Genomic DNA, 20,188 nt, shown 5'->3' with positions numbered 1-20,188 from the left:
GAGAAAGGCTCTGATCCCACGCTTTGTTTTGCTCTGTTTGTTAACCTCACTGTTTAAAAATCCCATGAGACTTTTTTTTTTTTTCTTTTTGCCATTTGTAATGCACTGAGGCAGCAGCAAAAGCAGCGGCTTTTTAAATTTTTATTTGAGGAGTGCTCTGGTACAAAATAAATGAACAACTGCAATAATAATAAGGACCAGGAAAGCCCTTCAATCATCAAGCGGAGAACAGAGGGTGCCAGGAAAGGAGTGGGGGGTTTCAAGCCCTTACAAGTGTCAGCTTGGGTATCACGCCTTTGGATACAGAGGCAGTCTTCAAGCTTGTTAGAGGGAAAATATTCTGTAACTTAGCTATGCAATGAATTATAAAATACACAGGACTGGGGTGCCTTTGATTTTTTTCAGGCTTACACTCCATCCATACTGATATCGCAGCTCTGGGGAACAACAAAAAAAAAATATCGACGCCTGTGTTTGAACAAGGCCATTTTAACAAGATACGCTGCAGCTGGAGCCCGCACATGAAAGTTGTGCGATGAAGTGCGCAGACAGAAAATCAGAACGAGACCGCCTGATTAAGCAAGCGCCCCGAGAACAAAAGCAAACCTTGTCGCTCCCGCTAAGCTGGGCTAGTGGCGAGCCGTCCTGCCCCTGCCGCTGGCTCTCAAACCTCAACATTTGTGGCTATTCACCCGCACATTTTTCTCCTCTGTTTCATGCCCACTCCCCGCCTGCTTCGTCCCCCCCAGGTGGCCTCCCCCCCGTGTGGCCTCTCTCAAAGGAGGGAACAATCCTCCATGCTGGGCAATATTCAGAAAGGTTTCAGGGGAGGTGAAAATTTGCTTGGCAACAACGAACTTATTCCCCATCTGCTCCCAGACCCCCTCGCCCCCGTGGAAGGGTGCTTTGCAAGACTAGCATCCACTTAGTTTGTATTTTTAACAGTCCCTATAGCAAGGGAGATAATAAAGACAACTTTTATGCAGAGCTGCTGGAGCCTTTAAGCCTGCTATTTTGCTAACGTGCTTGATGGGCAAACCAGGGACTGGAGCTTGTTTTTGCATTCAGAGGCCGACAAAGTGTGTGTAGTGCTCTTCCATAATGGACGTTAGCCAATAAAGGGCTTCTGAAAGCATCCCTGAAAACGCAACATGATCCTTATGCAGTTTGCGGGGGATGGGAAACCCAGCAAGCTTATTCTTGGCATGGCAGACCCAGACTTCCTAGCACACGCATCCGAGCAAAGCAGGATTTCTATTCCCATCTGCAAGCCACGCGGATGGGAAATGGATTTTTTTGATGCTTTAAGAGCAGGGCTTCTTTCCATCTGGATGCACCGTGCAGTGGGAAGGAACAAGTGGTGGGCACGTTGCCATTACAGGTACCCAGGCACCTTCGCAGCACTGGTTGGGGCAACGTGCAGCTTCGAACAAAGCCTCATTGTTGGGAGATGATGCGTCTCATAACCCCCACCCCCCTGCCGATGGCACACTTCATTATCCCGGCGTCGTATTGTGTCTCAGCCAATCGCAGCCCCGGGAACAACGAAGCGGCGCTGACCCGTAATGGCGCGCTTATAGAATTCCCCGCGCTCCCATTGTCTTAGGGCACAGATCTGCGTAGTCGCGGCTCCCTTGCATCTAAACCGGACCATGTTCGAAGCCCTGAACTTGGACCAGGTACCACTTGCAACATCCACAGTCCCACCGACATCCAAGGCCCCTCGGCTTCATCTCCTTCTTATCCTATACACCACGCAAGTCGGAGCTACCCTTGGTGGCAGAGTGCCCATGAGATCTACCCCAAGCAGGAAGGAGAAGTGGCATCGGGAAGGGAAAGAGGGGCTACCAAAGATCAAGGTTTTGCTGCATGGGAGGCGCAGGCCATTGTGGCAACGTTTGCCCCATGACAGCCCAGGAGCAGAGAAATATTTCTACCGGACACCTGACATCAAAGGGTGCTTCATAATGAAGAAGTAATCAACTGTGAGGTCCCCAAGTAGTAGTTATTTAGCCCACAGTGTGGTTACCTTGCTATCCTGCCATTTAAATACCCTGCCACTAATGCCTGGGATGCCAGCTTCATGCGTCTGTTTCTCAGATAGGGGCATAAAAAGCAGTACAACCACCTAGGCAGCTGTCCCAACTTTCCTAGTTTAAAAAAAAAAATCTAGCTAGCTTGAAAACAGGGGAAAGCCATGTTCCCTGGGAGGTATATTGCAGTGGTCTCAGGGCAGGTATCATGGGCCAGGCTCCCATGATGCTGCCGCCTGCCCAGTGGGAGAGCCTGCATGTTAAACCCTGAGACTTTCCATTGCAAAAGCTGCGGCCCTGGGCCCAGGAGAGAAGGAGCAGAAGCTGTTTACAGCACCCCAATATTCACATCGTTCAAACCAAGTGTGAGAAAAAGGACTTGCACCGATGTTACCCAGGTGGTTGGAAGCTCCATTCTTAGAGGTTTTCAAAACCTGGCTGGCTAACCAAAGCCTTGGCTGGGATGATGTAGCTGGGGCTGGTCCTGCTTGGAGCAGGGGGTTGCACTAGATGCAACCTCCTGAGGTCCCTCGCACCCCTCACTTCCTTTTCGTTTGCTGGCAAAATGCTGATGAAAGCAACAGTCCCATCCAGAACACAGGACACGTTTTGTGAGACCGTAGGACAGCAGGGCTGGAAGGGACCTCATAAGATTATCTAATCTAACCCCTACTCAGGGCAGCATCCTTCCCATTTAAGCCAAGCGTCTAACCCACTCTTTAAAACTCCCGAGGATGGAGAGTCCACCTCCTCCCTGGGCAGCCTGTTCCAGGGCTGAGCTGCCCTCCTAGTGAGAAAATCCTTGCTCGTCTCCAACCTAAATTTCCCTTGCCGCTGTTTAAGACCGCTGCTCCTTCTGCTGCCCCTTTGGGCAGTCACCATGCTGCTCTGCAGACCCACGCCTCAGGCACTGGATGTTGTACTGCGCACAGTACATAATAAACACAGCATGACTCAAGCAGACAGTAGCTAAGGAGTCGCTGGGAAACATCTCACCAACAGGAAGCTCTGAGACAGGGCGAGTTCCCTGACCTTTCAGTCCCACCTGTGTGATGGCCTGGGAGGGAAGTACACTGGCTTGCTATGCCAGTTAGGTGCCCGAAGCACCTAAAATATTCTTCTCATGCTTTCTGCTTCTTGATGCAGACCCCTAAGCTCATCTTGCGCCTACTGGCTGCACCATCAGAGCTGAGGACCAGAAGGGATCATCTACAGTCTGACCTTTTGCAGGTCCTGTGGCCTCTAGTCTATGGGTTAATCCAGTGGCTGATGGAGCCTACACTTTGGATGGAGACCTCTGCTGTTGATGTAAAGACCCCGAGTGCTGGAGGATCGGCCTCAGATCCTGGTTCTTTCCATTTTGCTGGTTAAATGGTGGTTGCAGTTTACTTCCCAACTTCCTGAACCAGAAAAAAGCACTTGATCATTCTCCTCCAGCCCATCTCATGGGGGTGAGAAGAGGGAAGCACAAGTCAGATCCCTTTCTCATTAGCTTTCGTTTTACTCACTCAAGCATCAAAAACCATCCAAACACAGAAAAGGGTTTTTAAGGGTGGGAGATGTCATTGCCCTGAGAGCCAGACATTTAAAGAAATTAATTTCCTTCCCCTGCAATATTATCAAAGGCACTAAAAACCTGCTGTGACTGCAAACAAAGTCTGTCACTGCACAAATCGCATGAGACAGGTAGGACCAGGTCAGAGATCAGGCACCTCTGCTCAGTCTGTATTTCACACACGGCTCCCAGCAGCCGAGGAACAAGACAGCAAGAGACTGCAAGGCAGTGGCAAGGGCCTGGCAGGGACCGTCACCCTGCAGAGAAGAGGCACCGACATGGCGAAGGAAGCACAAGAACTTCTTGTGAGCAGGTGCAAGACGGCTCCTTTGCACCTGCAGCCTCTGGCTTCACAGCTCTAATCTTGGAAGTTTATCTTCATGGGGAGGCTGCCACGTCCGTGTAGGACACCACTGGAAAAGGTTTGCCAATATGCATCAACCTGCAGAATTTACTGTCGTTTGGGGAGCCAGGGAACAGGAAGCTTATGGGTCTTATGGATGGCTCCATGAGCATTCAAGTAGTGGTATATCATTCCTGGTATGCTGTTCAGGAGCAATAAAGGCCCTGGCAGATGTTACATTTATTAAGGAAGAATTGCTGAACACAGGCAGGGCAGCAAGGCGCACTGCAAGGCAATGCAGGCGTGGGTCTCCAGGAGATGCCTGCCACAAAGGGAGCTCCCACCCTGCAGGAGCTGGGGACAACAGCACTATGACCGATGAAGCCTCCTCCTGCCACCACTGCTGCCTCCTTGTCCCGACATGTCTGTCTGGCTCCCTGCACTAGCCCTGGCATGTCTCCCACGACACTTATCCCAGCCACTGTGCAGGCCATTTTAATACCCACCATTCCTGGGACTGCTCCTCTCCCACTAGACAATCTGCTGCAGCCAGGCTGGTTGAACACCAACTGCTTATCCCAAAATAAAAAGCCCCCCCCCCAAAAAATCCCTGTCTTAAGTGCTAGGGCTTTACACACTCCCAGAATATCTCTGGGAAACCCAGCACCCCCTCCTCCCCTGCATCTGTTCGAAAATTAGTGTGGGTCACAGTGATGGGAAGGCCATAAGGATCTGGCCAAGCAGTGACGCTGCTCCAGAGTCCAGCAGCTTGGCTCGGAAGTGCCCAGATGCGCTGACCAGCTCCTACAGGCGGAAACCGCTTGGGTCTCAGCAGGAACGCAGAAGTGCTCCCATGCCCCAAGCATGATGCCGGCCTCCCAGAGATGTTGCCAACATGCAATGCTCGGTCTGTTTGCAGAAGCAAAATGTCCTTTCCACACTACGGATTTGGAGGAGGACCTTCAGGGCTTTATTCCAGAATCAGTCTCTCTCTTTTAAGATACCAGGCACGTACCCTGTATTCACACTAAACAGCATGCAGACAGAGCCCCTTGTAACAAAAACAGCGTGAAGTGCACACGGGGAAGATTCGGGACTTTAAAACCTACATGCATGCAATTCCCCCCCCTCTCCCCTCAGTGTCTCAACTTCAGGCCCTCAACCCATGATTTCTGAGACCACTCTTGGCACAAACATCAAAGACGATATTCCAACGCTCACTGAAAACCCAAGGCGGAGAGCAGCTTGTTCTCCAAACACAGTTTGCTCCAGAATTAAAAGCAGCAAATGCTTCCAAATTAACCAGCTTGTCAAAGCACGTTAAGGAGAAATGCCTTCCAGGCCCATACGACAACGCACCCTAGCGAAGCACGTGCCTTTTGATTACCTGTTAAGTGACAAATGTGGCTCCAAGGAGGCCTCCTCTCGAGGTAGGACGGCAGCCTGTCGGCACTCCCATGCTTCAGTTGGGTAGCAATTGCTAGCAGGATAACTCTTTAGGAACTGTTTAAAGAGCCTGAGCTTTGCAGCCAGAGGATTGCCCAATAAATGCAGAGCAGATGAATTCAGCACCCACGTGGCTGCTTCCCTCCGCATGCCAGCTCCACGCTGACAAGCTGGAAGCAAATTCAGCAAACTCAGAGCCGACCAAGGCATCAGCCTTCATCCCCTGGCAGCGCGCGGAGGGGACCGGTTGACAAGCACCGAGCAATTATGCTAAGCAGAAAGCTTGTTGTGGCCAGATGTGCCACCTCTGGCAGTGTCCCTTAAGTCATTTCTAGGGCTGGAAGAAGATGAAAACCCTCTGTTGCGTCTTGTTCAGCAAAGGGATGCTGAGGCCAACGTTCAAAGGGAAAAGTTGCACTGTTGGCTGCATGTGACCTTGCCAGGGAGCAAGGGGTTGTCTGCACTCCCCAAACAAAGCCAGGCATCTGCTGAAGACTGTATTCTCCACACTGCTGTTGGGCAGGGTTTTTCCCCACCCCACCCCCTTTATGCCAAACAGTATGCAGAGAATAAATGACACTTCACTACAGTCCCTTTGAGAGGGAGACGGATCCAGCACTTCTACTGATATCCAGCAACCCCCTCATTAAGCTACTGCTCCTTTCTTGGCCAGCACATTGCCCACCCCTTGAAAGCCTGGAAGGGGGGGATTACATGATTTACATACAGGTGTGCTACATCAATAGGAGCTGTGAAGTGCAGATGCTAAACACTTTTCAAGTGCTCCCCACGAAGTCCAGCTGCTGTCAGCAGGAGCTGCAGGGGACCCTGAAAACTTGTGCTTCATTTTATTCCACCAGGACAGGTAGGGGAGTTACCAGATGCCACGTCTAAACCCCAGGAAAGCCTGGATGATGGCCATGTCCTACTGAAAGTGACAGTTTTCTGGAGGAGCCGAAGAGCACAGAAACTACCTTCGATTCCCCAGCTCCTTCCTATTTAGTCCCAGACTAATTTTATTTCACGTCCAGTTGAAACAAAAGGAGAGAGGAGCCTGGGCTGGGGAACAGGCAGACAGCAGAGGGGTGCCAGGTCCTAGCTCTCTGGACTGTTGGTCCCAATTGGCTTCACTGAAGAGGACTATCTTAGTCTGTTCATCAAATAAAAAGTCTCAAAAGACTAATTTGGAGTTTGGCTTGGGAACAAAAAGAAATCAAGATGCTTTGAGCACTTCAAGTTCTCCTGTTTGTCCTTACAGCTGGAAACAGTGATGCTCCTTAAAAAGGTATGAACATAGGACAGAACAGGTTCCCATTTCTTGCTGCTGTCGTGGCTGTACCCCAGGCTGCCACCGTAGCAAATGGGATTATTCTGACACCTGACTGCTACCTTTCTTTTGCTCCGTTGTGCGGTCCATCCGCAGCCCGCACCCTCAGCTCCCTCCAGATGCAATATGCTGGGAACCCGCTGTGCCTTACAAGGCCATCCCGCTGCTTCCCCTTAGCAAGATGAATTGTTCCTGCACCTTTTAGGCCCTACTTGTTTCTCTAGTATGTCCAGTGTTAAACATTTCCTTTAATGAAGTCTCAATGGAGACAACTCCGGTTCCATCTCAGTTGCTCAGCCAGCTCTCTTCCCCCTCCTTGGGTCTGTGTTGCTCCACAGGTCACCCTTGGGCCGAGCTGTCCAGTTGAACACCCCAATAGTGATGGTTGCAAGGACCCTTCAAGTCTGCTTTAGTCTCAGACTGTCTCCTTGAGAGGAGAACTGGGCCAGTCACTCCCATGCCACGGCTCAGTGCTGCACTCAGAAGTGCCCTGAGCCTCACTTGATCAGTGCCCCGTTCCTGGGATTTTTAGCTCCTGCCCTGTTACCCATTTCCCCACCAGCTACGTGTCCCCTCCTCGGCTGGGTACTGCAGCACTGGCTTTGAGGCAGGAAGATGACCCATTGCCACCAGGCCTGTAATGCTACTTGTTAGCCAATCAATCAGTGAGAGGAGAAAAGGAAAGGTGCCTATTTCACTTCCAAGTCACCTTCATCCCAAACCACGAAGCAAGGTACCTTGGGGCTGTCTGAAGACCCATATCAGTGCCACAGTGAAGGCATAACACTGTCTGTGTCCTTAATGGCTATGGCTTTGCAAGGACAGTGGAACAAGACACACGGTCACCACAGTGCTCGAAAATACTTGCTTCCCTTGCGGGGAACACCCGGCTCCGAGCAAAACTCACCTCCACATCACATCAAGCCTGTCTGCTGTGGGCCATCTTGTGCATCTCCACAGTCATTCATAGAAGACCTTCATGCCCGGGTTAGGTCCACGCTTTGCTGCTGCTGTCAAGACCTGTTGGAGCTGGCAGCAGCCGCCACCACCCAACCACCAAAGCTCGCCTTGGTTTGGGCACCTCCGCACAAAGCAGCTGAAGGCACGGGGGTGCCCACACACCCCTTCGGCCAGCTGCCGGCAGCATCAGAAACCTTGCCGTTAATAAGGAGGGATCTGCCCCTGCAGAGGGACTTTGCGTGTAAACTTGCTTGGAGCCATGAGTAAATTAGGGATACAAGGCAGCAAAGGATGCAAAAGCCACCCCTCCACAGGCTCAGATCAGGGCAGAGACCTCGAGGGTCTATCATAAGCAGCTCTGCAGGACCCCTTTTGCCGGGCAGCCTTCATCTCATCTGTAGGGCGAGGATCCTTCGTGCCTGGTGTTTCTCCAGCAAGAATCGCTCCAGCGGCTAGCAGCACGCCTGTGCAGGAAAGACACTGGCTTCTCTGCAATGCAGAAGCTGCCACATGGAGCTGCAGTCTGGGTGCGCGTACTTGACCTTTTCCACTGCAATCAGGCAAGACAGAGCAGCAATCAGGCCAGCCCCAGGCCCTGGCCTCATCTGCATGATGGGATTTCTCCTGCAAGGTGGCACAAGGCAGGAGTGTAGCTAGTGCCGGCTACAGAAGTCTACGCCAATGGTTTCTTGCTTGTTGAAAGCTCAGCTCTTCTCGTGAGTCTGAATGGAGGGGTGCTCTGAAGGCCTACAGCAGTGGTTGCCAATGTTGTTAGACTCGAGGCCCCCCTCAGAAAACATCAGCTCTCTGCTTTCACTTGTTTCTTGACTAAGTAAAAATAGTGGAGCCATGTAAAAATACAGCCACAACAGGACAGCATGTTTTTGATGCTCTGAATTCCTGTCTGAGATCTCCGGGTTTATCTTGCCAATCGTGTGTAGGCGTTGGCACACCTGACAGTGCTAATATTGGACAGCACCCCATGGCACCCTTAAAAGCATCTTGCAACACCCCAAGGTGCTGCAACACCCCAGCTGAGAATCACAGACCTAGACACCGAGGCCATCATTTGTCCAAACAAAGTCTTGTTGCCAGACTGAAGGTTAGGGTAAAGAAGTCAGGATCTATAGCCATCGGAGACTGGGAAGGCAGCAGCCCATGTCACCAGGCCTTCGCTCTCCCTGAAAGGATGCACTAGTGCTCACTTATCCCTCCCACTTCTGCCCATGTTCAAGGCCAAATTGCACAAGAAAGCGGCTTGTGTTTTGGGAAGGGAGAAGCTTTCTTGGGTGAGACTTGCTGAAGTCTTCAGCACGCAACAGACCGGCCTGTCACTCTTCCAGTGACTGCTCATGGCCCAAACCAGGATGAGGGCCCGTTCTGCTGGGTTGTGACCAGCATCCCTGCATCCATCTAAATGCGAGAATGCAAGCAGGAAGGAGGAGATGTTACTCCCATTCTGCAAGTGGGAAGTCAACCATAGCCATTAAGTGACTTCAACACCCATGTCGCAAGGCCTAATCCTGTACCCTGGCCGCACCTGACCATCTTCTCTCCTGAGCCCATCACATGGATTGACTCCATTTCCAGCTTGGCCTTGCCGCAGGGAGGAAGCAGATGCATACAGCATGCAAACTTCTTTCCTCAACTGGGTGTTACCACCCACCCTCCCTCAAAAGCACTGCAGTCGCTTCCTTGGGGAGACTGGAATTTGGACAGTCCATTTTAGTGCTGCAGCTGTCGATTCACCGGCACAGACAGCAGCGAGTTGGCGTCTGTACTTGTTTCTGCGGCACTTACTGCTCTGGGGCCTGGTCTACATAAAAGCAGAAGCAAAACTCGGTGACCTGAACACTTGCTCGAATTCCACATGCCTGCCAAGGCATCTCAGTCACACAAGCAGCAGGATATAAATGCCTAACAAAGCATTTGTAAAGCCAACCAACCTCTTCCCATGCACTGAAGCCTCCTTCCATACCCATGAGGCCCCAGGGTCAATTCTGTCTACAGCCCCTTTCCTCGAGTGCATCAGAAGACATTTTACCTGGCTCTTGGAAGTGCTCCTCACTTGATAAGGTTCTGGATAAGATGAGGATCAGTGCTTCTTTAAACTGGTCGAAGTGAACCTGCAGAGAAAGGAAGGACAATGTGCAAGTGAATCAATCTGCTCAGAGCATGGCTCCTGCATAAAGGCAGCGATGCTGAGCCACTCATTTCAAGCAAACAGCTCTCCATACCAAACCCAGATCCTCCAAGAGCCCCAGCATTTTAACTTAAGCAAAAGCAGTGCTGCAAGAGTCATAAGTGAGCCCAAATCTTTTCTACCGAGCTTTGGGGGCAGAAGGGGAAAACAAAAGGGAACCTGAAGCTACATCCTGTGCTCCTGCAAAGAGCCAAAGGTTCCTACACATACAGGTGTGTTACACAAGGTCCTGCAGCTGCCAGGTCCGAGTCAGCTGGACTCTTCTCCTGAGCAGCACCGGTGCTTCTCAATGGACGGTTCTCAGAGCATCCTTCACGACGGCAAAGGATGCGCCCGGAACACTGTCTACAAAGTGAGCTTAATTTGGACTGTCAGGAGATGTCTACACAACCCCAGTTCCAGCCTCGTTCAGCCGTGTCCCGTCCCAGCACCCGGGACAGTGGTCTCATTTTTCTTGGTATTTAAAAGCCTCAGTTACTTAAAAAGACCCCAAGCTCTCCCTCTCTCCATCCAAGAAGGGACTGCACGGTTCACCTTTACAGCTGTAGAGCAGGCAAGCACGTCCCTACGGGATGCACTTTGGCAGAAGGCTACCAAAGTTTTGCAGCAAAAACCTATGGTCCTTTCTCCCCTCCGGGGAAGGACATTCATTTGCTGAGAGCCACTCTCAGTTCGGCCTGCTTCCCTCAGTGCACCTCCCCTGCGGGTCGACTGCCACCGCTCCACAGTAGCGCGGCCATCAGAGAATAAGCGGGGTGGTCTCCTGCCGCTACCCCAGGGACAGACCTGTAGCCTGTTGTGGATGAAGACTCATGAGCCATGCACGTGAACAGCCGTGATCTGTGGTCCGAGCAAGCTGGATGCTGCACTTGGGAAGTGCCAGCGCTTTTCCGGAGAAAGCCGGGAATGCTGCTACTTCTACCTCCTCCCAAGAGAAGAGCAGCTCGCATTCACCCCGGCTGCACAGGGGACCGTGCCGCTCTCACCGCAGAGGCTAGTTAGTGGCAAAGATGACCCCTACTTTACATCCCTTCTTGGGAACACTCACCTTCCCAAAGGAAGCAGAGGAGGAGCGTGGTGAACCGTGTGCATGCATAGCCATAAACTGAATAACTAGAGATGAGAGACACCCATCCAGCCTCCCAGGCAGAACAGACTCCTCTCTCAAGCCCATTTGAGACTACTTTTATGGTCCGTGCTAATCTGTTTCATGAAACAACTGGCATTTTCATGAGCACGAGGTTTCTGCTTTGAATGAAATATGGGTCTTCTAGTAGTCGCACACAAGGGGTGCCAAAGAAATGCTTGACAGTCTTAATTAAAGCTTCAGATAACAACCCCCAAGATGGATGGAAGAAAGGCTCAGCTCTTGGTATTGCTGTTTCTAGGCTGCGAGACTTGAGACCACCAGCAGCACCGTACCTAGCCTCCTGAAGGCCCTGGGTGAACTTTTAGCATTGGGCCCTCCTTTACCAGAGAATGATAATAGTAATTTTAAAAATTACCATTTTCGGGTCCCTTTTCTATCTGGGCCCCGGGTGAAACGGCCATTTTTGGGCTCCCTTTCTGTCCAGGCCCCAGGCTCGCCCATGCCCGTGTTCATCCCTGACTCCTGGCAGCCAGTCCATCTTTGCTGGGTCACCGACAGGACCAGGAGGCACTAGTTTTAAACATGGTCAAGCTAAAAAGCAAGGGAGGATGGTTGCACAGCTGGCCTGAATTCATGCCTTACCACTGTCCTTTCCTATCTGTGCCTTCCAAGAACCCCTTAAGTGGCGCAGCCCTTAACAGTTGTGGAGGGGGTGTCATGTTATCCGCAGGCATATTTCAGCATGCCACTAATTCCAGGTAGCCAGGCTTCATAGCTGCAGCCAGTTTACATGGCAAGGCAGAAAAGAAAATCCCGGGACAGCTGGCGAGGTTATTTGACACGGGTCACTTGCTATCCATAGCTACCTTCAGCGAGCGCTCATCCAGCCAAAAGGAATTTGGACAGAAGTTTTAGGATGGAATCAAGACTCGTCTACCCCCTCTGCAAAAATCATCCTACGCTTACGGGACGCGCGGCTTGGGTCTGGTCTACACCAGCCGAGTCGGTAGACAGGAATTCACCGCAGGTGCCGTTTTATATAAGGTCCGCAGGACCAAACTGTTGCTAAAACAGGGGAATAATGCAGGTACCGAGCGATGGCTAGGAAGCTCGCTAGCGGATACACAGCGTAATCACACTTGACATGCCCTCCTGGCCAGCAAGAGATTTATCCTCATCGTGGCCGGGCCAGAGGGCAAAAGTAAGACCGTAAGGGCTGCCATACCGTACACGCGGCTGCTACGGCAAACAACCCAGGCGTTCTGCCACTCATCTTTAGCACAAAGAAACCCCGGACTGAGCCATTCACGTTATGCAAATGGCTGCTAGATTTTTCTTTTAAGCACATGCACAAGGAGTAATTAAACAGTTCAGAATACGCTCAGTAAAGAAACTTGTTAGAGACGCCTTCATCTGAATCTTAATTGCTGCCATTCATTTCCAGACGCTGGTGCACTTCAAAGGGCAGTTTACAGTGACGGGAGAATTTGCCTGATTAAAAAAAATAACCAACAAAAAACTTGACATTTAAACTAAATGAGCATGAATAAAAGATGAGGGAGTTAGATTAACAGCTCCCCCATGCATCATCCTTGTGAGGCAGGGAGGGGGGCTTAAACCCAGGTTGCGTGAGGAAGCTGACCCGCCGCTTCCAGCCACGATGCTTGCCTTCCCGCTGTCTGCGAGCAGAAGTCGGTCAGTGTAGCTTGGGAGCTGGGGTCCTGGACAGGGCTTTGTTACCCCTGCCACGGTACTGGCTGCAATGCCTTGAATTCCCCCGCCACGGCTAGGGATGGGGGAAATGCTGGAAAGTCCCAAACAATGAAAGCAGAAGCCCAAACCCTCCGTGACACCCTGCTGCTTTACCCTGGTGTACTAGAGAGCCTCCAAGCCCATAAAAATTCACAGCTGGGCAATTACCAGGAGGTGATCCATCAAACTCTGCACCAAATTCCAGGCGGGCCGAGCAGAGCCCCAGGTGCCAATTCAGCAGGTGTAAGTGGCACATAATCCACTTTGGCTAATAAGGATTTGCAAAAGATGCAAAGATCCCATTAGACCCGTCCTCCGAGCATTGCTTGCTGCAGCTTAACTTAGTTAAGGGCCTGCTCGGGCTAAGGAACAAACTCCGGCTACGGTGGGCTGAATGGCTGGGGCCCACGATGCTCTGAGCAAGGGAACAAAAGACAAAAGGAGCAAAAATGCAATCAGTGATGAGTAGGAATTACACAGGTACCTCTCCTGGCAGCAAGGGGCAGAATAGCCCCTTTCGTGCCAAGGGTAGGTGAGGATAGCCAAGGAACAGGGAACGCGAGCAAACGAGCGTATTGTTTGTACCCAACAGAGCGCTCATTGTCTGGAGGGAAGCGCTACACAACACGCCACCGCTACGGGCTGGGAGATGGTTCTGCCAAGTCAGTGTTATGCAACAGGCCACATTTTATGAGAAGTGTTAATGAAGGGGAAGGAGGGGGGAGGAAAGACCGGTGTTCCCCGTGCTGCTCCTCTCCAGCCCAGCAGCTGCGCACGGGACAGATGGCTCTCGTTCCTGCCCCACGCAGCGAATTTACCATGACTGCATCAAACAGAACCCAGATACCCGGCTTCAGGGAAGGAGCTGGCAGGGTAAGTGCAGCCTGAAAAAGCTAACACCGCAAATCAACGCCGCAGTGGCATTTAAAATGCAGATCGCTGGTCCTGGGATCCGACACCGCGAGTCACAAGTCTGGTGCATTTGGGAGTGAAATGAGAGCTGCAGGTGTTCGATAAGACACATGGGGACTCCACTGAATAGCACAAAATTATAGAAGAGTCGGGCTGGCGGGGCCCTCAGGCGGTCACATCTAGTCCAACCCCCTGCTCGTGTTAGGACCAGCCCAGTCTAAAGCATCCTAGACAGGTGTTTGTCTAACCTCTGCTCAAAGCTACACTAGCTACCCTACTGCACAGCTACCAGGCACCTCATCCCAAAATACTGGGAGCACCCCCACCGGATTCAGGCACAGGAGGGGGAAGAGGGAACTGTCCAAGACCAGGGCAGCGACCGCACAGATGTTGCACAGCAAAAGCACTTTGGTGTATCGCAGGACATGTACACTGACTTGGATCTTACAAGCGACAACTTTGAACTCAGAGGCGCATGGGCAGTGGAAACCCTGCGTGCACCAAGAGGGGTTTCCTTTCATTCTTTCAACTGGCTTTTGTTTGAAGAAGAATAGTGTCAGGAAAACCACACAGGAGAAAAAAAAATACCCTCTTCCTGTTCATGTTGCTTGTGCGGCCTTGACTGTTCGGATGAAAACCCTCCCTGACCATACATTCCTCAGAGGCCACCCTGGTCAAAAGGTTCAGAGTTAGGCCAATGCAATGGTTAAAAATGACCCCCCAAACCGAATGCACACAAGAGGTTGGGCTGGAGGGCTCCTAAGCCTATGCAAGCTCTTCAAGGACGACTCAATTTTAAGGTGACAGCACCGCTTCTGCAGCTCTTTGAGGCTTTATTGGCAGCAGGTTAGGAGGTTTCTGGTGTCTTTGTAGTTGTGCAGCACAGTGGATTGTGTAGTTTCAGGGCTCGGCTAGACAAGGGCTTATATGGGATGATTTGGGCAGGGATGACCCTGCCTTAAGCAGAGAGCGGGCCTAGATGCGACCCCCTCAGCTCCCTCCCAGCCCTACTTTCCACGACTCTAAGCAGTCCACCATGTCGTGCAGCTGCCAGGCTGTCATGAACAGCCATCGCAGTATTTATTAAGGAGCGATACAGCTCAAGAAATTTGACAGGTAGTAACAACGCGTTGCTTATGAGCCAGAGATCCAAACCAGCCCCAGTGGCCCTATGCAGTGCCAAACGCCCAGGAAAACAACCAGCCCTGTCCTCCGGGATTGCAAGTACTGCCTCTGTGGGGCAGATTGAAGCTACTGGGTGGGAAAACCATAATGGGAAATAGCTGGGCTTGTGCCTCTTGAGAGCAGTTTTGCAAATCCATCTGCGTGTTTTACTATCCCATGCAAACATTCGACTGCAAGGCACAGGCAAGGGAGACTAGACGATATTTTACTTGCCCATCCATAGCATCATCTTGGTCCCAGGTGAGAAGAATTTTTCAAGTACATCCAATGGAAACAGCAGTCACATGCCAATATGTACATAGCTAGGAGAGCCCGTTTCCCTACAGTAATCAGAGGCTAATTGAACGGTAGGCTGCTGAGTGTTCCCAAGACCAATTTTAGAGAAGTTTCCTATGAACTAGTGCCCTGATTAGCACTAAAAGGGAAACATGCCTGTGTCAAACTACTTGCTGTTTTCCACTCTTTGCCTGCATAATACAAATCAGCAGCCTTCACATCACCAGAGTCCCCCACGGGGAAAGAGGACTGGCTTCTTCTCCCTTGTTCCTTATTCTTCACAGAAGATCCCCGACTTGAAGGCATAATCCTCTGTCTGTGAACTCGCAGCAACCAATTGGAAAGGCACAGGGAGGGCTTCCAGCATACAGGAAATGGGACGGGAGGCTCTTTGAAAACAAAGCCCCCATTTGATATGCAAAAAAGCACTGAAGAGGAGCGCAGGAGGGTGTCACAGTCCTCCGAGCTAAAAAGGGGTTCCTGGAGGGCCCCCCCACGTCCATCCTCGAAAGGTGAGTTGCAAAGGGAGCTCTCCTGTTGAGGTGCCTTTATGCAGGCCTCGGATCCGATATCCAGCCTCCAGCCAACCAGGTCACAGGGGACAGTCATCTGCCGCGGACTGCAATTTTTCAGCCTTGCCGACACAACAGTTTTGCAGAGATATAGCTGAGGGCGGCAGCCATGTAGATGGACTCCAGCCAGTTTACGCTACAGGGCATGCTGGGGAGTGACACCTGCAACGATAGCCCCCAGACCAGACCACATGCTAGGCTGCCCATGCCAGGATAAGGCACCCCTGGTTAGTACTGGTTGAGCCTTGCCCGACTATACCATGCATTAGAAGCACGGCCTGCCGGATTCTCAACCCCACCCTGAAGTGTAAACCCCGCTCGAGTCCCAGTGCTTATGGCTGGCATTGCCTGCCGGGTAGCACTGCCCGTTTCTGATGCACCAGTCATAATTAGTTGTGAACACAGGGCCATCAGCAATCGTCTTCTAATGCCAGCAGCTAAATTTCCAGCAGGCACGAGGACCTGCACCCCACAGAGGAATTCCAGGAGCAACTTCAAGCACTGCCTTTGTGCACCATGGCACGAAGAACAGATATTTCCTGTTGCGTTTGCTTTACTGAAAGACTAGCAGCAGGATTCGCATATAAAGTGAGCCATGTCACAAAGACAGGGCACTGGTTAATCCTTGGAGTCTCACGCAGCGGCAGAGAAAGCGGTGTTTGCTCAAGCACATTCAATTAAGCTGACAGAATTCCAGGTAACCACCGACTACATCGAGAGCTGTATTTGTTATGGGCATTGCTGTTTAACTTTCATCACCGGAGGGCTGAGCAAACACCCTGCTGCTTGCCATGACTCTGTGCAGTCACTATCGAGGCAAAAAGCATGCCAAGCTGCTGATCCACCGACCGGCCGGCCCGTCTCCCCCTTGCCCCGCCATGCCCGGGAAAGACGCACAAACACAAAAGCTCATGCCACGATGAGCACCCATCTCCGAGCTTGGAAAACGGCATGCTGACTGCTGTCCTCTTGACAACCTTCCTAGGAAACCCCCGAGGATTTCAGAACCGTTAAATTAGGCTCCTACTTAGACATGGACCATTGATGCTACCAGCTCGGGTGTAAGCCGGGGCGCGTGAGGAAAGGCTGGAGACGAAGATTACTGGAACGCTCTGCAAGTCGTAAGACTAATTGCGAACGGTCCCCGAAGAGAAGGGACACAGTTCCTGAGCTTTTCCATACCCTCAGGAAAGCTTCAGAAGATTAAGCATGTTGTTACAACCCTGCAAGAGTGACTCAATCCTCACGATAGCCTTTAATAAGAGCCCCTCCATTTGTCTGGACCAAGTGTTTACCGCATGCTGTTTCGATCTCAAACTATCTCGCCTGCAACCGTGTTGTCATCAAACAGGGTATCTCCCTTCTGGTTTCAACTCTGCTCTCACTGCCCAGGCTGTTCGAGGCATTAGGGTTACCCCAAGGCATCCCTTCCTTTTTCCTGTCTGCCTGGATAGCTTGGCAAAGACCAAGCCAGGTGACAGCACCTGAATGGGACAAGCTCCGGCCCAACTGTGGTGTGGAAAGGAAATGGGACTTGCACAAATGCCAGGCTGAAATTGGAAAGGTCAGCAATTTCCTCTCGCATCTGCTAATGCATTGTCAGTAAGAGAATTGCAACTCAATGGGGAATGTGGGGAAAGGAAGTGGTGTTTTTTGAAAAAAAAAAAAAAAAGTCAAAATGGGCTTGGGGAAAAACAGCCAAGTCCAATGATAGCTCGGTCCTCTCCTGGAGCAGAAGCAGCCTGACTTCCTTGCTTTCTTTCGTTGCTTTTACTTATTAGCCATTGGATTTTCCAGGAGTTTGCAAAGCAAAGGAGTTTCATGCAGAGGAGCCTTGTTTTCAGGGGAACAGGGGTCAGGCAGCCCCATGGCAAGGGGATGCTTGAAAAGGCGCCACGCTGCAAGTGGTTCAATGTTCACCATGCTGACACTTAAGTCTATAAGGCAACTGCCCCTTCATAATACTGCTCTAAAATACAAGCAGCATTCACTTGTATGACAGGCATTGCAAGCAAGCTGGGAGCTGCGTGTGCACCTGCAGTTGCCAGCAAGAGGGAAACACTGTTATGGGCAGAGCCCACAAGGAACAATTCACATCCTGCGGCTCCTCCCCTACATGATTTACACTCACGACTGTGGTGCAGCTCCAAAAGCTCCCGCTGCTCATCATACAGCAGCGGGGGATACAATGGACTGCAAAGAGAAAAGATTAAAGCCGTGGCTGAAGGTAGCTTGGCTTTGGTCATTTGTAAGGGTCTTTAAAACCATCATAAAAGCAGGGAGCTCCCATCAGCTGGAAGGTCACCACAGCTGCAAGTTATAGGATTTTTTCTCGCACAGGGGTCTTGCTGTCTCGGGAAAGCAGTAAGGGGGAAAAGTATTATATAAACCTATATTTAACTCTAACCACATCCACAGTGAAACAAAGCACAGGGACTAGCCTTAGGAATGAACAAAGAATTGCAGCCTTTTGGACACTTCCAACCTTGCTTCTTGAATGCCCTATAAGGGCCTGTCTGCACAAAGCTTTTCTCCACTGATCTCTGGAGCAGACGTAAACAGTTGTACCTGAGATAACAGCACTTTCAACAAGATGAAGCTTTTCAGCCTGTGTCCGTGGGTGCTTGTTAAAAGTGCTATTACCTGACGTACAAGATGAAGCTTTTTAACCTGTGCCTATTAAAGATCACAGGGAACCCAGGTTGCAAGCAGCTAGAAGAGTATCAACACATACCACGGCACCAGTTCAAAGCCACTCAGCAGGGTTTGCATGCTAACAAGACCCAAATTTTCATGCAAGGGTTAAAGCAGAAAGCTGTTCCCACAGCACAGCAGGAAGGAAGTGATTCTTGAGCCACTCACCCAGTGAGAAAACTTCTGAAAACTTGAGAAATGCATCAAATAGCAACACACTTTCCTCCCTGTCACCAATTCCCCTTTCAGGGGCTGACTAGCAAGCTCGCTCTGGTTCAAGTGAAGCCACCAGAGAGAGCAGGCCAGTTCATTACAACAAAGATGATGCCAGAATGGAGTCGCTTTTGGCTCAGGCCAAGCGTAGGTTGGAGTCACTGCACTCATGGGTCACTACCTGTTCCAGCAGAGAAGAGCACCCTCCTTCCACCACCCAAGAACAGCAGGGCACTTAAGCCCCCAAGGCAGATGCAGTGCACTAGGGAATAGGCTAGTGCAAGCCTCAGTTTACTATAGTGCAACACTAGCAGAAGCAGAAGACAAGAAGAGAAGCCCTGCTATGCAGAACAGGGAGTTCAGCTCATTCTTTCCTTTGCATCTTTTCCTGCAAGAGGACACTAATGTATGGCATAGCTGGGATTTTGTAAAGCAGGGTGTCAAACATAGGGCCTGCAGGCTGGATCCAACCCATGGAGCCATGCGATCTGCTCCTGGGGCTACTGGACTGGCCTGGGTCTTGCACACTGACCCTGGTGCCCCTCATGCTGAAGACTGCACAGGGGATCAGTTTAGGCACATGCTTCACTGATTCAGCCTGCGTGCCATAGCCAGTGGACACCTCGCACTGGGCTAGGGGCCCTGTGCACAGTCAGCCCTGGGGTTGGCACATGCTGCATGCACTGTACCTGGCACAGGGAGCCAGCATGGAGTGCATAGCCCAGGTGGCACTGCGCTGGACCCAGAGCCAGTTCACAGGGCACTGCATGGAGCACACACCCCACACGTCCTGAGCTGTGTGCAACATTTGCAGATGGTCTGGTCCCATGCACCACTGTCCACACAGCCCTGGGACTCACATGGGGTACATGCTGCCTGTGGAAAGAGAGCTGGGCCTAGGGTGCATGCAGTGCACTGCCTGCAGCGCTAGATCCAGCTCACACACCCCGTGAAGGCCCTGGGCAGGACCTGGCAGGTGAGTGGGTCCCACTCCAGCCAGCAGAGAGGTTCAGGGAGGCCCATCAGTGATACTGCAGGCTCACAGCCCCCTGGACATGTCACACTGCTGCCCCCTCCCCTCCTCCCCAGAGCTGCCTGGCCAAGCTGTGCTTGCAGACCCCTGCCTGGACTCCCCTGCTTGCCCTCTCCAGGGGCCTGGCCTTACCCTGCCGAGAAGGTTGCCCTGAAGGAGGGTCTGCTGCAGTGCGGGAGCCACCTCTTCGAGGTGCAGCATGTGGCACAGGTCGGTGAGCTCCTCCTGCCCCAAGGACCCCGTGCCGGTGCTGTCGAAGCTGTCGAAGAGCTCCTTGAGGCGGGCTTCATACTGGTCTTGCTCGGCTTCATCCATCCCATAGCCTCCCACGCTCACCTGTGGGGGAAGAGAAAGAGAGAGGAGGTGAGCAGGGGTGCGGGGGGGAGGGTGCACACATCAGCATGCCAAGTAGCAGAAGTCAGGGGCCATCACTGGGCGAGAGAACAAGCTGTGCGCTGCCCTGGCTGCTTCTGCTTCCTCTCGGGGGAAACCCCAAGTCATCATCAACTCAATGGATTCCAGAACAGGCCACCAGCAAAGCCTCTTCTCCACATGGCCTGCTGCTGCAAGCATGGCTATCTGCACCAAGAGGTG

At 51.7% G+C, this 20,188-nt stretch overlaps 1 protein-coding gene across 2 annotated transcripts in view; it reads right to left on the bottom strand.

Moving 5' to 3' along the window:
- NIN (ninein) overlaps positions 1-19,964 on the bottom strand; it is a 95,790-nt gene extending 75,826 nt beyond the window's left edge. For both annotated transcript variants that reach the window (XM_019518357.1, XM_019518359.1), the window contains exons 1-2: positions 19,727-19,964; positions 9,709-9,790 (exon numbers count right to left, since the gene is read on the bottom strand). In XM_019518357.1, coding sequence (XP_019373902.1) covers positions 9,709-9,790; positions 19,727-19,909 — 265 coding nt within the window. In that variant the 5' untranslated portion in view covers positions 19,910-19,964. The remainder of the gene's footprint in view (positions 1-9,708; positions 9,791-19,726) is intronic.
- Between the last annotated feature and the right edge of the window lie 224 nt (positions 19,965-20,188).

This window comes from Gavialis gangeticus, unplaced genomic scaffold (genome assembly GCF_001723915.1).
Source record: "Gavialis gangeticus isolate Ggan-Ray unplaced genomic scaffold, GavGan_comp1, whole genome shotgun sequence".
NCBI classification, from domain to species: Eukaryota; Metazoa; Chordata; order Crocodylia; family Gavialidae; genus Gavialis; species Gavialis gangeticus.
Note: the sequence above shows the minus strand (reverse complement) of the source record. Positions and strands in the feature narration are given on the sequence as shown.